This window comes from Amphibalanus amphitrite, unplaced genomic scaffold (assembly GCF_019059575.1).
Source record: "Amphibalanus amphitrite isolate SeventyFive unplaced genomic scaffold, NRLGWU_Aamphi_draft 000072F_arrow, whole genome shotgun sequence".
Classification (NCBI taxonomy): domain Eukaryota; kingdom Metazoa; phylum Arthropoda; class Thecostraca; order Balanomorpha; family Balanidae; genus Amphibalanus; species Amphibalanus amphitrite.
Genome location: NW_024881568.1, coordinates 605563 through 622094, shown reverse-complemented (window position 1 = coordinate 622094; position 16532 = coordinate 605563). Strand labels below are relative to the sequence as shown.

The 16532-nt window shown below is 49.8% G+C and overlaps 1 protein-coding gene across 4 annotated transcripts; it reads left to right on the top strand.

Moving 5' to 3' along the window:
* Window positions 1-327: 327 nt before the first annotated feature.
* Window positions 328-4471, top strand: LOC122379108. 4 transcript variants are annotated; one of them, XM_043361039.1, is made up of 3 exons: window positions 328-1218; window positions 2176-2386; window positions 2699-4471. In XM_043361039.1, exons 2-3 carry the CDS (start codon window positions 2177-2179, stop codon window positions 3107-3109), a joined length of 621 nt encoding a protein of 206 aa, XP_043216974.1. In that variant the 5' UTR covers window positions 328-1218; window position 2176; the 3' UTR covers window positions 3110-4471. The 4 variants fall into 4 exon arrangements, with proteins under 4 accessions (XP_043216974.1, XP_043216971.1, XP_043216975.1 ...); XM_043361037.1 differs by having other exon boundaries at window positions 428-1218; window positions 2702-4471; XM_043361036.1 differs by having other exon boundaries at window positions 329-2386.
* Window positions 4472-16532: the final 12061 nt, after the last annotated feature.

The window sequence follows — 16532 nt, the reverse complement described above, 5'->3', positions numbered from 1 at the left end:
GAAGCTCGTCGTCGACGCGCGTCGCCTGGCTGTCTGCTCCGTTTGGCCCTCAGCAGACAGACGCTCCTCGTCTGAGGAGCGTCGCCTGCCCGTCTGCTCCCCGGCTGAAAACTTCCGGCGCCGCTACCACCGAGCCCCCCTCGGATCCCGCCGGCTAATGGTCGACCCCGCTACGGCGGACAGTTGAGAGTTTTTAGTGGCCCCCAGTGAGACGGAGGACCGCTTTGGCGATAGCTTCCGGCCGTCGCCCGAATTAAAATAGTTGACCGTAGTTACGACATTCGCCGCCAGGGGCTGACCCCGGGGGCTCAGTCTGCGTTGGTGCTCCGCACGAGCCGCGACGCTCCGTGTTGCGCGAGCCGCCGGTATTTCGAGGCGGCTTGTTTCCTCATGGAGGAACGGTTCAACAACCTTCTTGAGAGGTTTGACAAGTTGGAAAGCTCAGTGGAGTGCAATCAGTGAGCATTTGAAGACCGACACCGCCGGTCGTCGGCTGGTCGACACTCAAGAATGCGCAGACACTCAGCCGCAGCCGCTCGGTGAGTCTGAAGTGGGCGCGAGCAGTGATCTGCAGACAGACTTTAAGAGCATTCGCGAAAGTCTGGCGAAGGTCAGACTACCACCGGACTTGGTGGTCGGTGATTGAAGAGCAGGCGTCAGCAAGGCTGACTGGCCGAAGTTCCAGGTCATTCAGAAGTGTGCGCGGTATCAGGAGACCGTATTGAAACTGCTCTCTCAGTGTACAAGCAGAGAACCCGTCCTCTCTGAACTATCGACTATAGCTATCGCACAACTCCGGTACCTGCAAGAAGAGTATACCAACCTGCTGGTGGCGAACCAGTTTGATGACGGGACGACCAGGCTGTTCCAGACGCTGCAGCAGAACCCGGCAGCTTTCACGCCGGGGGCGCTGGAAAATCTGCAGCGAGCCGTGTCCATCGCCGGAGCGCGACACAACCGGCAGGTCAGTGGCTCTGGAAGGTTCCGCGGGCGGGGCTCATTCTTCCCGTTCGCTTCTGGCGGTCCGGGCAGAGGCTACCGCCTGGACGCGGCGGGTCAGCGACCCGGCGGCGGCGCGGCGGGCTCGGGCTCCGGATCAGCTGACTGGAGGTTCCGCCGCGGGCGGTTCGGGTACGCACCCGGGCCTCGTGACCTGGCCGCCCGAGCGCAGCAGCCGGATGACGTCACAGGGACATTCTCAGCTGAGTAAACCATCACGTGAGTTGTGAGGGGAATTATGCCGCTGCATAAGGACGAGTGGGTGCGCATTGGGGCGCCTGATGCAGTTCTGGACTGGATTATGAATGGTGTGCCGGTGCCTGTGCGTGACATTCCAGAGCCCCGTGTCTTTGAAAATCCCTGTTTTAATGAACCAGAGAAAAAGTTTTTGGAAACTGAGCTGATGGCGCTAGAAAAGAGAGGTGTTATAGAAAAAGTAGCTGACGTGCCGCATTGTGTCTCCCCTTTGAAGGTTGTTCCAAAGAAAAATTCCAAATATCGCCTCATTTGTGACTTGAGATATGTGAATTCTCACTGTGATGTGCCACATTTTTCGTCAGAAGGTGTTTCTGTCCTGCCAGAGGTTATGAGAGGTGGTGAGCTGGCGGTCACTGTAGATTTAAAGGACGGATTTTATCATTTCCCTGTCCGTGAAGAGTTCAGAACGTATCTGGGTTTCCAGTATGGTGGATGCTGGTATGTGTGGTGTTTTCTACCATTTGGTTTGGTGGCTAGCCCGTACTATTTCCACAAATGTATTCGGGTGGTCATAGAGTATATGAGAGGGACCGAACGCCTGTCGGTCATGGCCTACGTAGATGATTTTTTATTGACGTCAACGAAGAATAGAATGGCCAGTGACGTGAAAATATTTTTAGATACTTTAGCTTCATTAGGATTGTGTGTCAACTGGGAGAAGTCGTGTTTGGAGCCGTCAAATGTTGTGTCTTATTTGGGTTTCGATGTGCACTGTGCGTCCGAGGGTGAATTGCCGTTCATTACTGTGCCTAAATGCAAAGTGTCGAAGCTGAAGCAGGATATAGGTAGGATGTTAAAGCGGCCCACTGTGTCGGCGCGTCTGCTGGCTCGCATCGCGGGTAGGTGTATCAGTATGATGGCAGCGGTGTTCCCGGCCAAGCTGAAGTTGCGGAACATTTACCGTCTGTTGAATTCTAGGATGTCTTGGGACGAGGCAATGCCGTGGTCGCCCGAGGCCAGAGAGGATCTGGCGTGGTGGCTTACATCGCTGGACGGGTGGAACGGCCGGCTGCTGGTGCCGCCGGCCAGCTGCGACTTGCAGCTCTCCACGGACGCGTCCGAGACTGGCTGGGGAGCGACACTTTCCACCCCGGTCGCTCAAACCGCCTCGGGTTTCTGGCGGCCAGAGGTGAGCGCAGAAACGTCCAATTTTCGCGAGTTACTAGCTGTTTATTTTGCCTTACTGTCATTTTGTTCTACGCTTCGTGGCAAAACCGTCGAGATATTGTCCGATAATATCACGGTAGTCGCGCTCATTAACAAGCTTGGGTCAGCTGATCGTCGCCTGGACGCCATCGCTCAGAATATTTGGGAGTTTGCTTTTGAGCATCAGGTCATGCTGGTTGCGCACCACATTGCAGGATATTTAAATGTAGACCCCGATGAGCTGTCACGTATTCCGCTGCGTCACGAGTGGACACTCCATCCGGCTGTGTTCCAGCAGTTGGAGCGCATGTTCGGCCCGCACACGATCGACCGGTTCGCCTCCCTGTCTACGGCGTTGCTACCGGTCTACAACAGCCGCTTCAGGGACCCCGGTACCGCTGGTGTGGACGCTCTGGGTCAGAACGATTGGCAACAGCACAACAACTTCATAAACCCGCCCTTCCGGCTGGTCGCACGTGTGCTGGACGCGGTGCAGGCGCAGCGTGCCGAGGCCACGCTGATTGCCCCGATGTGGCCAGGCCAGCCATGGATGGAGCGGCTGCGGCGGCTCAGCGTCTGCCCGCCGCTGCGGCTGCCGCCTGTGACGCAGGCCTGTATTCCACTGCTACCGCACCAGCAGATAGAGCCGCACCGCAACAGACGGTGGACTCTGTTCGCCTGGCGGATCTCTGGAGAGCCCGGTTAGAGGCGCTCGGCTGGTCTCCTGCTGCACGTGAGCAGTTCCCTCTGTGTTTGGCTCATTCCACTCACGCGAATTATGACAGGTACATCTGTAAGTTTAAGGAATTTTGTAGAATACGTGAATTGATTTTTCCACCGGTAGATGGCGCGGTAGTGGCTGGTTTCCTGGTAGGCGAGTGCAGTGTGTCTGACAGACCCCACTCTACGTTACGCTGCTTGTCAGCAGCCTTGGCTGCACTGTACGAGGTGATGGGAGTAGCCAACCCACTCCACGATCCCCTTCTCGTGCGTCTGTCTCAGGCCATTGTGAAAAGCGGCACACGGGCACCCATGACACGGTCGTCCGTGATGGATGTATCAGCCTTTGTTCGTCTGTTTGAGTCGTGGGCTGTGAACGAGTCGCTACCGTTGAAGTTGCTCCGGTTGAAGGCGATATGTCTGCTAGCTATCGCGCTGATGTTGCGGCCCTCAGATATTGCCCCCCCCCCCCCCCTGTCGATGAGGTTCGATGCAGGCTCGGGGGTAACGTCGCCGTTTGTGCTGTCCACTGATCAGCTTCAGTTCCGTTCAGATGGTACCCTGCAGGTTACCTTTCTGGGGATAAAGAACGACGCTCAGCGCACGGGGTTTCAAGTCGCAATCCCGCCTAGCCCCAATAAGTCAGCGGACCCTATCGATGCCCTGCGTGTTTATTTAGCTAGAACAGAGTCGTGTCGATGTCCAGTTTCGAAGCCTGTTTTCATTAGTTTAGTTCGCCCATATGCTGCAGTTTCTGCAAGCTCGGTGGCTGCCGTTTTACAGCAGGGTATTTATTTTGCGGAGGATTTTGGTCTCGCCAAAGGTCACACGCCGAAAGATTTTCGGCCAACTGGCGCGACCCGTGCGGTGCAGCTCGGGTTTGACGCAGACGATGTGCAGCGTCTCGGTAGATGGAAGACCAGGTCGGTATTCCTGGATCATTATGTTCACAATAGCGTAGATCCGTCGTTTACACAGCGTCTGTTCGAGTGACATGGCGGTGCATATGTGTGATGGGTGCTACGACGCGACGTTGTGATTTTTTTCTCTCCACGGAATTGCATTTATGTTTGTTTGTACAATACATGTACGGCTGGCGGCGAATGTCTGTAACGTTGGTTTTAAGAAACCGTAGTTACGACATTCGCCGCCAGGGGCTGACCCCGGCCCGTGACCGAGGTCGCGGGCGGGGTCAGTCTGCGTTGGTGCTCATGGATTTGGAAGTTGACGCATGGAACATGATCTCGCCATAGACCAGTAACTGGAAAGGAGCTCGGTTCGTGCAAGTGCCACTGCGGCGCAGACGATTGCATTTATGTTTGTTTGTACAATACATGTACGGCTGGCGGCGAATGTCTGTAACGTTGGTTTTAAGAAATCGAAGTTTCCGTTTAAGTGGCAAGCTATATCGGCTCGATTTAGCATAGGAAAGCGATTAGGTTTCATTTTGAGTTACTGAGGCTGAAGATAGATTTGCTACGTGCTCCATGCGAGATTGGTTCGTGAGCAGTTTAAATGAGAGTTCTGGTGAGTTGGTTCTGAAGTCTTTCGGATTTATCAAAACACCACACATTGGTAATATTCCATGTTAAATGGAACAATTTTACTGCATATTATAAGCTCTTACCATGGTCCAGCCTATCAATGGGAAAACAAAACTTCTCCAAAAAATGTTTGCACCTAATGAAGACTTCAAATAATTCCATTTCGTGTGCTTCAGGGTTTTCGCAGTATTGAATAGGTACCTATGGGTAAAATAAGACACAGTGTCAGAAACGTATTGCGAGTAACAAGTGCGCCATTGGTCCGGGCTGGTACCCCAGTGGCCCATCCAATGGACTGGCCACCCAGCCCTCTGACACCGCACCCGGCTGCTACGGGCCTGCTCCTAAGGAGCTTCCCGCATGGGATAAAGTTGCCCGTCCAGCCCGGAACAGGGGGCTGAGGCGTGGGGAAGGATTTGATTTTCTTGAGGATGGAAACAGCGGTACGAATGGTTAACCCCGGTGGGCTTTAGTACGGCTCTCGCGAGATTGAGCAGTAGGTTTTGCCCTTTACATTTCCGGCTATGTCTCAGAAACTAATCGATCTACGATGACGCCATTACGACCATGGCAGGCTTGTGAACGAACAAGTCGATCGCATCTTCAACACTCAAAAGCTTAAGTCGACCAAGATATAGCCTGAAGAATACTTAATTTCATAGGTGCAAAACCTGTCGCTAAAACCCGCGAGACCTGTACGCTGACTTGGCTAGCCCGAGTGACGTCTCTCAGTGCCGGAGACTGGTCCGGGTGGTGTGTGCCGACTGCCACCGGTGCGCCACCTACGGTAGTTCAGGCAACACTCGCTACGGCGGTAGTGTCGGGCTGCCCTCGATGTTAGATATCCCACTGCCTGATGCTTCTTCCCTATCAAAAGGTAGGTTGGAATTGGGTTGGCAGGAGGTGACATAGGGTTCAAGATTGTTCAGCTGCGTGGTGGTGACCATTAAATAGCACATGGAAAGGTCCCTTCATATGAGGTACGATATCAGGGAGTCAGGGCATATGCAGATGTCACTTGAAATGTGTCCTCTCCTTTGCAATGCTAAAAAATATCAAGGAAAATAAATGGTGACAGGCCCTTCATTTTGCTACAAATCTCTCAAAGTCACCACAGTCAGGAGCTGGATTGGCTGTGACAAAGCTGGTGCTGCTCTCTGCCCATCTGCTGCACCCTGGCCGGAACTTGTGTTTCTGTCCCCTGCCACCAGAGGTCACTATGTGGGGGTGACCGCCACACAGTCGAGTCGATCGTCAGAGGTAGCGGGCCGGTCACTGGTCAGCGACCGGACAGCTGCTCGGTGTTAGTAAGGGCTCAGCCGTGGATTAGATGCAGGATAGATTCGTGTCGATTCGTATCACACCCACGTCCCCGCATGTAGCCAATTTGTCATTTAAAATTTAAATGGTTTAACCCTCGCATGTGTGCGGCGTTTTCCAGCTTCTAATGTGTAGGGGGGGGGGGGGGTCGGTTGGACCCCCCCTTGCCGTTTGGCCCCTGATTGAGCTAGAGCTTCGCGGAAAAAACGAGCGTGTTGCCCGTGACGAGAGGAAGCCGATGATACCCAATTTTAAGGTCCTAGGTCATTGGTTGACCTTCCAGGTCAGGTCAATGACCCAAAGTCGGGAAAATCGGGACCTGTTAGAAAGTCGTAAAGTGTGGCTGCTAAGGGGTTTTTCGGGGTGCTGATCACGAATATCGTGTTAGTTTTGATCACAGATGATGTCTTGAAGCATTTAGACCAGGTCGGGTCAGGTCAGGTCAGGTCAACCAGTAGGCGTCGTGACGGGTATTCGTAGTACGTGTCAACCGCCTCTGACAGCTTCGTAACATGTTACGAAGTCACCATAACTACTTCGTAAATGTTCAAATGGTTGCTAAATTCGAATTCAGCTCCAAAAACTAGCCTAGAAACATGTAAAACTCGAAAAAGTGACCCGAGGTCACCCGAGGTCACCAAAGGTCAATGACCTGACCTGACCTTCAGGTGACCTTGACACACACGGGAGTAACATCAAATCACATGTTTGAACGTTTGAAACCACGAAAAGCTTGCAAACACGCGGCTAGTGCGAGCCGACATACGCTAAATCGCGATTCCGGCCAAACATGGTCTCGGAAAAGAGGTCACAGGTCAAAGGTCATTTGGGTCAGGGTCATGAAATTTTCAGGGTAGGTGTAAAATTGATCAATGCGAGGGTACTGAAAGTTTCGTCGCGATCGGCCGCTTTTTACGCGAGTTATTCGCGAAAAACCATGGGGGGGGTCCATCCGACCCCCCCCCCCCTACACATGCGAGGGTTAAATTACAGGGTGTCTCAAAAGTTCGTTTACAGGTACCGGCCATGCTTTTTTGTCAATAATTCTGAATCAACAAGAAATTAACAGTCGAAATTTTGCATGGGCATTGGTAACAACCTTCCTCAAGCAGCTTCCTTGTTTTCAAGCGCATTCGACCCTTCATGAGCTCACAAAAAGGGTTCACCTCTGACCATGGATCAGGCATGAAAATGGAGGTCGCATACTCGGGTCGGCTGAGAAACTCTCTGCTTCAGGAGTAATGGGAATGGTTAGGTCGGAAATGACACATGGCAAAGTGTCGGCGAGGATGAGTACAACATGATGGTCATCTAATAAAAACGGTGGCTAAAATTTTTGAAGGACAAAACCATGCGAGACTAACAGCGTTTTGAACGACCCTTGTACCGCAGCAGACTGGTGCTCCGGAAAGCAGCTGGAAATGCAGTCCTTACTATTGAAAACTGACTAGAAGCTCACAGACAGAGTTTACCCAGTTTCAAAAATTGCAGGTCATCATAAAATAAAGACAAAATATCATTTAAAATTGTTTATAATATCTATAACGCTAAATTTTGAGAGAAAATCATGCGAAAATCGTCAATGCCGAGGACAAGTGACCCTCCAAGAGTGTCAATTAATGTAAAGTTTTATCTAACGAAGTTTCAAGAGGCAGATCTGGAGCAAATAGCTTTCTTTTACACACAAAATCCGGACAAAACCGCACGATGGACAGGTTTTGGCCGTTTACAAAGCAGAACCTCTCCTGAGGAAAACACTCCGGAACCCAGCGAAGGTCTTGGCATTGGGAATGACGAGCGTTCGGGATTTGCAAAATTTGCAAAATGTGTCTAAGAAACAGATGGCCGACACATTCTGCTACGATATGCTGCGAAAAATTTGCCCCTGGCACTTCCCATTTGTTCAGGAATAAGGTTGTTTTGAAAAGGAAAATGGTGCTTGGGACTGGGAGGTCGGCGCCAGTCATTCATGAAGGAGTTAGCGCCAGAGAAGACCTACAAAATACTCACGGATGGTGTCGATGCAAGCTGTCGGCTTTCAGGGAGAAGCGGATGTTGCCGGGGAGCTCGTCAAACCTAAATCCGACGCAGAAACTGCAGGGGATTCCCCTACAAGAGCTTGAAAGCTGGTAACCTTTTATCAGCCTCCGGCAGCTGACGGAGCGAAGAAAATCGGTATGGGCAAATATTTTTGGAGATAGGTACAGCAAAGGGTTTGGTTTCCAACCTTCCGAATCAGTTGTCAAAGCATGCATATTTGTCTAGTGTACACACGGACACCAAAACCTTAGATTTTTGGCCGGTTCTTATATGCTTTATTGACATGGGAAATGTGTCAACGAACTTTTGAGACACCCTGTATACCTATATGGACTGATTGATTTTATTTCAGGCCAGGCTCATCAAACGGCAACTAAAAGAGTAATCTTCTTAGAAAGATGTCGAGAACTGTAAAAAATGTCTGTGGAGCGTCCCAAAGTCATCGCATGGTTCACTAAAAATATACCTACCTAGCTTCAAGAACAATGCTTTCTGTATTCGGTCTGTTTACAGCTTGTGGTTATATGGGGTAGCGTAGATGAAGATAAGCAAGGAAATGAATTATATCGTTAACATTCAGGCATGTGGACTGTTGCACATGCGGCAGGATTAAGCTGGGCTAAATGCATGCCGCCGACAATGCAGCTTCTGATGCTGTCGCATAAGTACTGCAGAGTCAACTCTCCCCGTGAAAGGCCATCTTTTGTCAGAGAGCCGCTCAGTGCATCATAAATACAATTCATTGTAAAACAACACCATTCATGCCACCAATCTAGCATCCAGGAGCCACTTATTGTCTCTTATTGAGAATTATGTCACCGTATTTCACGGGAAGATGAGATTTGGCCGGAAACTCCTGACAGTGCGGACACCGCCGCCGTTCATGGGAAGTCTGCCGTAAAACCGGGACACACGGCCCCACCCGGTAGCCACCTTCCCGGAGGCTAAAAATACAGGTCAGCGCTAGCTGCATGGGCAGTCGACAGTCGGTACACTATCGTGAAGCACACTATTGATATGTACCTAGCGTCAGTTGAAAGACATCGAGGCAGCAACATACGACAGTTCCCTCTTATACATTTGCAGCCTCGGTTTATGCGATCAGCCAGTTATTAGCCGTTTTCACGACGGGCTATCCGGCGAGGGCCCCTAATTTGACCGAATCTGCACTTATCTCTTTTACAGCAAATATCTTTTTTATGATTTTATTTCAGTGTTTAAATCGATGATACTCTCTGATAATATGACAAAGCTGCAAATAAGCAAATATTGCAACACTAGCTGATAGCTACTAAGAGACACACTGAACCTAATTTGACCAAATCTGCACCTAATCTGCACCAGATGTGCACCAAATGTGATCCAGATGGCCGTCGTGAAAACGGCGATTTTTAGCCAATGTTAATGATGGTTGAATAAAATACCTATGCTTCCTTTCCTGAAATATTATTTTGCTTCCCAATGCAGGTCACCTTATACAGTAAAGCCGTCTTACTGGCAAAACGGCCTCACGTGAGTGAAAGACACAGTGCTTCATCACGCGTACACACGCAATTACGTACCAATAATGGACGTCATTGTGGACGGACGGACATGTCTCCACAGCAGGCTGCTCAGCCGGGTGCCTACCATTTACGCCGACAGGCAGCCTCATAACACTGTCTGAGGGCCTCACGCACGGCAATGAATAGCGGAAATGCGAGGCTTGTTCTTTACACTCCCATAGCCCTTATACTGGGGCACACAGCGTGCGATTTTCTGCTGCATTCAGTCCGTGCGAGCACGTATTTACAGAGGCCCGGTGCCGACCGTCCTGCTGCGCCTGTTCGGACGGACGGAGCCCGTGTCACTGCCCTCGGGGCTTGGGACGCCACGGGTTACGGCCCCAGGCTCGGCAGGACGGATCAGGACGGGATGGGATGGTGTATCAGCCTTGCAGCGGCATACAATATTATACAGTGCTTTGGGGGTGATGAAAACTAAAAATAGGATGCTTATGTATTTGATTCCAACGTTTTTTTCGGGTACCTAAACATGCACAAAAAAACGATGCACATAAGCGAATGTTTACTTCATGTAGCCATATTACCCACATAAAAGATTAAGTTATTTATGATAAATCATGAACACAATTTTCCATTACATCATGTCAGTGTTGCGGTGTTTCCCAACAACTATCCCCTATTCATTCCCGCTGGTCACGCAGTGGCGCTTCATTCACTGCTGGTTCCGGGCTGACGGGCCCGGGTGAGGGCAGTGACGCCCTCCCCCAGCGCCAGTGACGGGGGATGGACGGCGGGGGGGGGGAGGGGGCAGAGAGCCCTTCCGGGTCCTGTCAGCCGTCAAGAGCCCGCCATCCGGAGAGATGGTCACACACTCGAACACACTCGAGTGATTGTTTGCGTGGGCACTTAGATCGAGCGTGATTGTGATCCGATCCACGACATCAGACAGACGCTTCTCTCCCTTCTGTCTGTCTGTCTGTCTGTCTGTCTGTCTGTCTGTCTGTCTGTCTGTCTGTCTGTTTATCTGTCTGTCGTCTGTCCGTCTGTCTGTCTCCCTCCCTCTCTCCCTGCTTCTCCTCCCTCTCTGTTCCCTCGCCACTGTCTTTTGAAATCAGACCTGACAGATGTCGCCCTGGGGCGCTAACTGGCGCCTCTCGTTAACATTGTTTACGCGCCCGGCCTCGGCCGAAGCTTTTCTCTGTCTGTCTATAGCTGTCTGTCCACCCTCCCCTCATTCTTCGTCCTGCTTTTGTGAATTAATCTTGGCGATTTTTTTCTTTGCTGTATTAGTATTTTTAGCTTTGAGGCTACCTGGGAAAAAAGACACAATTTTTGTGATATTTTTTACAGCATAAATAAATTTTGGCTGTTTAAAAGTAGGTATACGTCGTAACAATAGGTATTGTTTTAAACTGTTTTCGCTTTTCAAGTAGAAGAATATGCAAAGATTTCACAGCCTCTAGCTTTAATAAGTTTAAGTTAAGTTTAAGTTAAGTTTAAGTTTAAGTTTTGTTGGGTTAGGCCCTTTCGGTCGACAAGACCATTGCAGAGCCGGAAGGATGATAGGAATTAGGGGGAGACATTGGTCTGGGCAGGCACCCTAGTGAGTCGCCGGGGCTGAGCCCGTCCGAAGACAGGCCACCCAGCCCCAAGGCACTCACTGCACCCGGCTACGGGGTGCGCTCCCTCGGGAGCAGCGGTGCCGCTCCAAGGGAGCAGCCCGCATGAGATAAAGTTGCCTGTCCAGCCCGGAAGGGGGCTGCGGTGTGGAGGAGAAGGATTTCAGTATCCTGAGGATAGAAACACGGATAGGTGCTTTAATAAGCAAAAAAAAGCACCTATCCGTGTTTCTATCCTCAGGATACTGAAATCCTTCTCCTCCACACCGCAGGATAAGCATCAGCGACTCAATTTAAGCTTTTCACAAAGCTAAAGGCAACAGAAAATAACAACAATTGTATTGCTGCATGCATGCGTTACGGATTTTAGATTATTCAACTTAACAAAAGAAATGTGATTATTTGGATTAACACGCTGAAGCAGCCTTGACAGCGTGTGGGACATAACGTTTTGAAACTGACTCGACACGCCAGCCAAGTTTTACGACTCATAGACCAGTAGAGCGGCGCATTATGTATGCATCTTTCATCAGAACTTTAATTTAGGGATCAGCGTCGGGCACTTGGGCGCTGGTATTTCATTAAAGCGTAGTGATGTCCCCGCTGCAAGTGACCTATTGATTGTGGAAAGGACACGCTTTTGCGCAAATCAATATCACTAAAATACCATGCGTAGTTATGACTACATATTGAGTACTCGGTGCTTACAGTTATATTTGTTGTACACAGCGTCTCCTTACCCACAACGTAAGTCAAACCATGTGGGCAAAAAAGGCTGGTATGGTCGCTGTCGCTGAAGACAGATACTTTTAGACAGGGTGAGGGACACGGCTGCGAACTTTGCGGCTAGAAGGACGTACTTTCCTTCCATATATTTCTGAATGATTGTATTCGAGTCGAGTCTGGTATTCAGAAACTGATCTCCGGAATCACAACTCATAGGCATGATCAAGAAGATCCGAACGGATCAATAAGATACAACAGAGTATGCCTATACTTATAGTACCATCTTGAACTTCTTGTATTTTATGATGTGCATAAGTGCTCATTTAGTATATGAATTCAAAGATAAATGAGCGCGGAAGTAGACCATTACTGTCGTTTATGCGCAATTACATTACGCTACAGAGGCCGAGTTCCGTTCGGATGGCGCTTTCCTTTATCTGGCGGGTCTCGCTGGCCACTTAATTACCCGTCAGGCTTTGGTCGGCTGCTCGGGATCAAAGATAACGAGCAGGCCTGCATAACAGGCCCCCCGCCCCCGCTCCCGACCCCGCCCCCGCCCTCGCTCCCGCCACCACAGCTTGTTGTGGGCGAGAGACAGGAGTCGGAAAGTTTTCCGGATAATAAAACTGCAGCCAGTCGGCTGACAACAAAACCACATGCCCAGTAGCTGGGAAAGTCTGCGCCCTGCACCACCCAGCCTGTACCCGTTCCTGCTGCAGTGCGCCCAACCCCGCGTCGGCTCGAACCCACCCTCCCCCGCCTGGGTCCGCCCCCACCGCCGCGCCGCGCCGTTGCTGGGACCTGCCTGGCGTGGTTGACACACGCCACAGACGTTTTACGGCTTCCGGAGGCACTCCTTACAGATGTGGTCAGGTCGTCCGCGGCCGGCAAAGGTGGATGAGAGGGGCGCAGGGCCGGCTTTGTTGCCGCCCCGTCCCCTCCCCTGCCGGATATGAGGGCGGGGCGGGACTAGGTCAGACATCATCACATCGTCCGCCGCTGCAATATTACCGGGGTGACGTGAAGATGTCAGTTTGGAGGCACGTGGTCCGTCTCCAAGTTTGCTCATATCACTGGGCTATTTGATTATTGGTGCTCGTAATGAAGAGGCGCTGCCAGATGAGGCGCGAAGTTGAGTGAACACGATTCGTTTAGATGGAGCTAATTACCTCAATCACTGCAATCATAATAATTATGCTGAGTGGATTTAATGAATGGATTATTTTGACCCCTAAAGAAGTAGTACCTAAATAAACGGATTCGCTTCTGCTGAACTAGCTTGTAGACAATCATTTGCTAAATAAGGTGATTAAATACATATAAGTGTTTTTCAAATTCAATTATAAACCCGTCCAGCGTGTGCAATATCTAGTCTAATCCAATTTCTCTCCCACAAAGCGTCACAAAAGCGTCTTTACCCCGCTGAAGGCCGCCCCTTCCATCAGACCACTGAGTCATTGCCCGGGTAGCTTTTGGCCGTCAGTTGGGGCTCTGGACGCCGCTCTCGGGCCGCGCGATGCACGGACGGCTTTGTGGGGTGTGACGCCGATGTATAGGCGGCCGATCGGTGTCATACCCTGCCGGTCGCTCCCCTTTGTCGAAAGGTCGATCACTGTCGGCCGATGGTAGTGGGATGAAGAGAAATGTCGCGGTCACCCGGGGACCTTTATGATGATAATACCCGACACAGAGACTGTTGTCAGGTTGACAGATAAAGTTATAATGCATTTTGCTGACATCGGTTTCAATGATATAACGTAAAAATGAAAATATGTATGAGCTATCATCGTAATCCCCTGCATTAGCACATTTATCGTTTGATTGATAAGAAATAAACATAACTTCTTTATTATTTCATGTGTAATAAAAGCAGCCGCCAACAATTCATTCAGATAACCTGCGCATTGTGGAAGGTCTCTGATCCAATCTGCGTTACCATACCATCCATCAGCGTTCAATTCAATCTGAGAGGAAATAAGACACATTCGCCAACCGACTCAATCTAAACAAATGTCCTGCATAAAGCGGCCGGTCCATCATGGGCGCTGTCTGCTGCTCGCCAATGAATAATGGCACCGCGGGACGACTGTGCGGGAAACCAATGGAGGGCGGGGACAGTGGGGCACGCACAGTCACAGAAATGATGGACCAGGCTGCAGTCTATGTGTCTGCGTGTTTGTCTCCTCCCTCCCTCCCTCTGTCGTTCTCTCTCTCAAGTGTTTGTGCGTGTGTCCGATGCCGGTGGCGCGCCGTCAGTCCAAGGGACTGTGCCGTCCATCATTCACGGTTCCCGAGCGCCCCGGTTCCTCTGAGAGATCCCCAGGACGAGAGTCGCTGGGGTGACACCAAACGGTAGCCGCTCTACCGTGCCGTGTGCCGCGGCCCTAGATAAGGGCTGAGCCTGCACCGTCTACTTGATGGCTCTGTTGCTGAACGGTGACGGGGTATTCATTTGATTGCAATGGAAGTGCAAAGTCCTAAGTGATAGTAAAATCAAAAGTATCTTGGTGTAAAATTGTTACATTTCCCATACATCCAAGTGACTAATCATAAGATAATTTGACAAGATCAACGAAATGTCGAACAATTATACCATGAACGCATCCAAGTGGCTCAATAGATAGGAGCATGCACTGCAGTGTGGTATAAATTCCGAAGCGTTTTTTACCCTCATGCATCTAGGAAATAGCTACCTACTTACTATTTCAAAGCAACATTCACTGCGCCTTCTAACAAAGGGATATCAAGAGGCGCGACCGAGTCAACTGGATATCATAAGCTGGTGGTTTTCGTTAAACCTTGATTGCCAATTTGTCGCGTAGTGTTGGACTTTAATCATACTTGGTGGCCGATAAATAAATAAACCAATTGCGGCCGCCTGGACGATAGATCAGCCGTGCGATACGGTGGTCATTTTGGTGAGTTATGTCATCGAAACACAGCGGCTATCACTGAGCTGGCGCCGCGCTCTTTTACGACCGAGGTTTATTGGTGTTTGCTTTATGGTGCTGGGCTGGCCGGCCGTCTTTATATGGGTCTGGCCAGCGATCACCGTACAGCACGTGCATAAAGACTGATGTACGTGAGGAGCGCATCGTGCATGCTAAGTGAAAATGTTGATGAAATGAATGGCGCTTACATTTACAAGCTTGCAAACCTGAAGTCGTCAGAACATTATAGCAGTGTTTGCTGTCAACTATCGAATGACGCTGAATTATGATATGGGCAGAAGAAAAAACGTACACACAGAGACAAAACAAGAAGTCATTCTAGGGTGGAATAAGGCAGTTTCTACGCTCATCTCATCTAATCAAGATAATAACTTGAGTTAGGATGAACACAACTCGTACACTGCCACAAGGTTACATGGAGCACGTTAAAAATCATAAACACTTTAGGTATTTTAGCACTCGCTGCTGAAAAGGGTCAACGCTAAAGATGATGAGATTTCCGCTGCATATAGAAGCACTGCAGTGTAATTTGCTCGGAATGTCAAATTTAAATGGCTGCCACTGTGGGCTTTCCTATGAATGATGGATGATGAATTCCATTATTCTTTTGAAGTGATTCATGTTGCTTATGAATGTAGGTAGAGCCGTTAAATTTATGTGCTGAACCTTTGTACTTACGTCTGAGTTCAGTGGGCTTGCCATTATAATTTGAAATGCTATGATATATTGTCGTAAAAAGATTATCAGTATCAACGACTTGTCCCGAGCTGCTCGTCTGTCTTTGGCTTGGAGATCAACACATTTTAGTTTCAAGTTAGGCATTGTTCTTTTAGCAGAACTGCGGCTAATGTGTGGGTTGCACAATAATAACGATATGAAATTTTAACATCAATTGCTACAGTTTGTCATAAATAATTTCACCAAATATCTAGCTGTTATCAGCCGTTTTCACGACGGCTATCTGGTACACATTTGGTTCACATTTGGTCAAATAAGATTCATTGTTTTCTTAGTAGTCGTCAGCTTGGGTTGCACAGTTGCTTGTATACCTGATATGACAAATTATCAGATATTATTTTCGATAAAAACACTGAAATAAATTTGTAATATGAATACCTACATTCGCTGTAAAAAGATTTGGCGCAGATTTGGTCAAGTTTGATGCATTCGCCAGATAACCCGTCGTGAAAACGGCTAATGTTGTCTGTAACAAATGTGATTTATGTCCATATCAAAGGAATAAATTTATTGTGCTGTCCATGCGTTCAATAATGCATGGCTCCAGTCCAAACTCTTACCACACTCACACATCTCATCCACAATTGTATATTTGTACCTCTCAAGCATCGAAACCTTCTTCAGCACAGTCTGTGCAATGTCCGCCTCACCGTTTGGTTGTTATTTAGCGGGGCCTCCATCTTCCATCGGTCCGCTGAATTGACCCCCGGTCAGTGCAGTTGACGTCCAGAGGCGACGAATGGTAATGCAGCGGCCAGACGACGGGCGGGGCACGTATCAACGCCATCGACCCGGCGGGGAGAGGGGAGGAGAGAGAGAGAGAGAGAGAGAGAGAGAGAGAGAGAGAGAGAGAGAGAGAGAGAGAGAGAGAGAGAGAGAGAGGGAGGACAAAAAATGGAGGTGGTAGAGCCGCCGGTGCCGAGGTCCTTCCTCTCAGCCCGTATACGGTAGTGTGCTGACTCCACA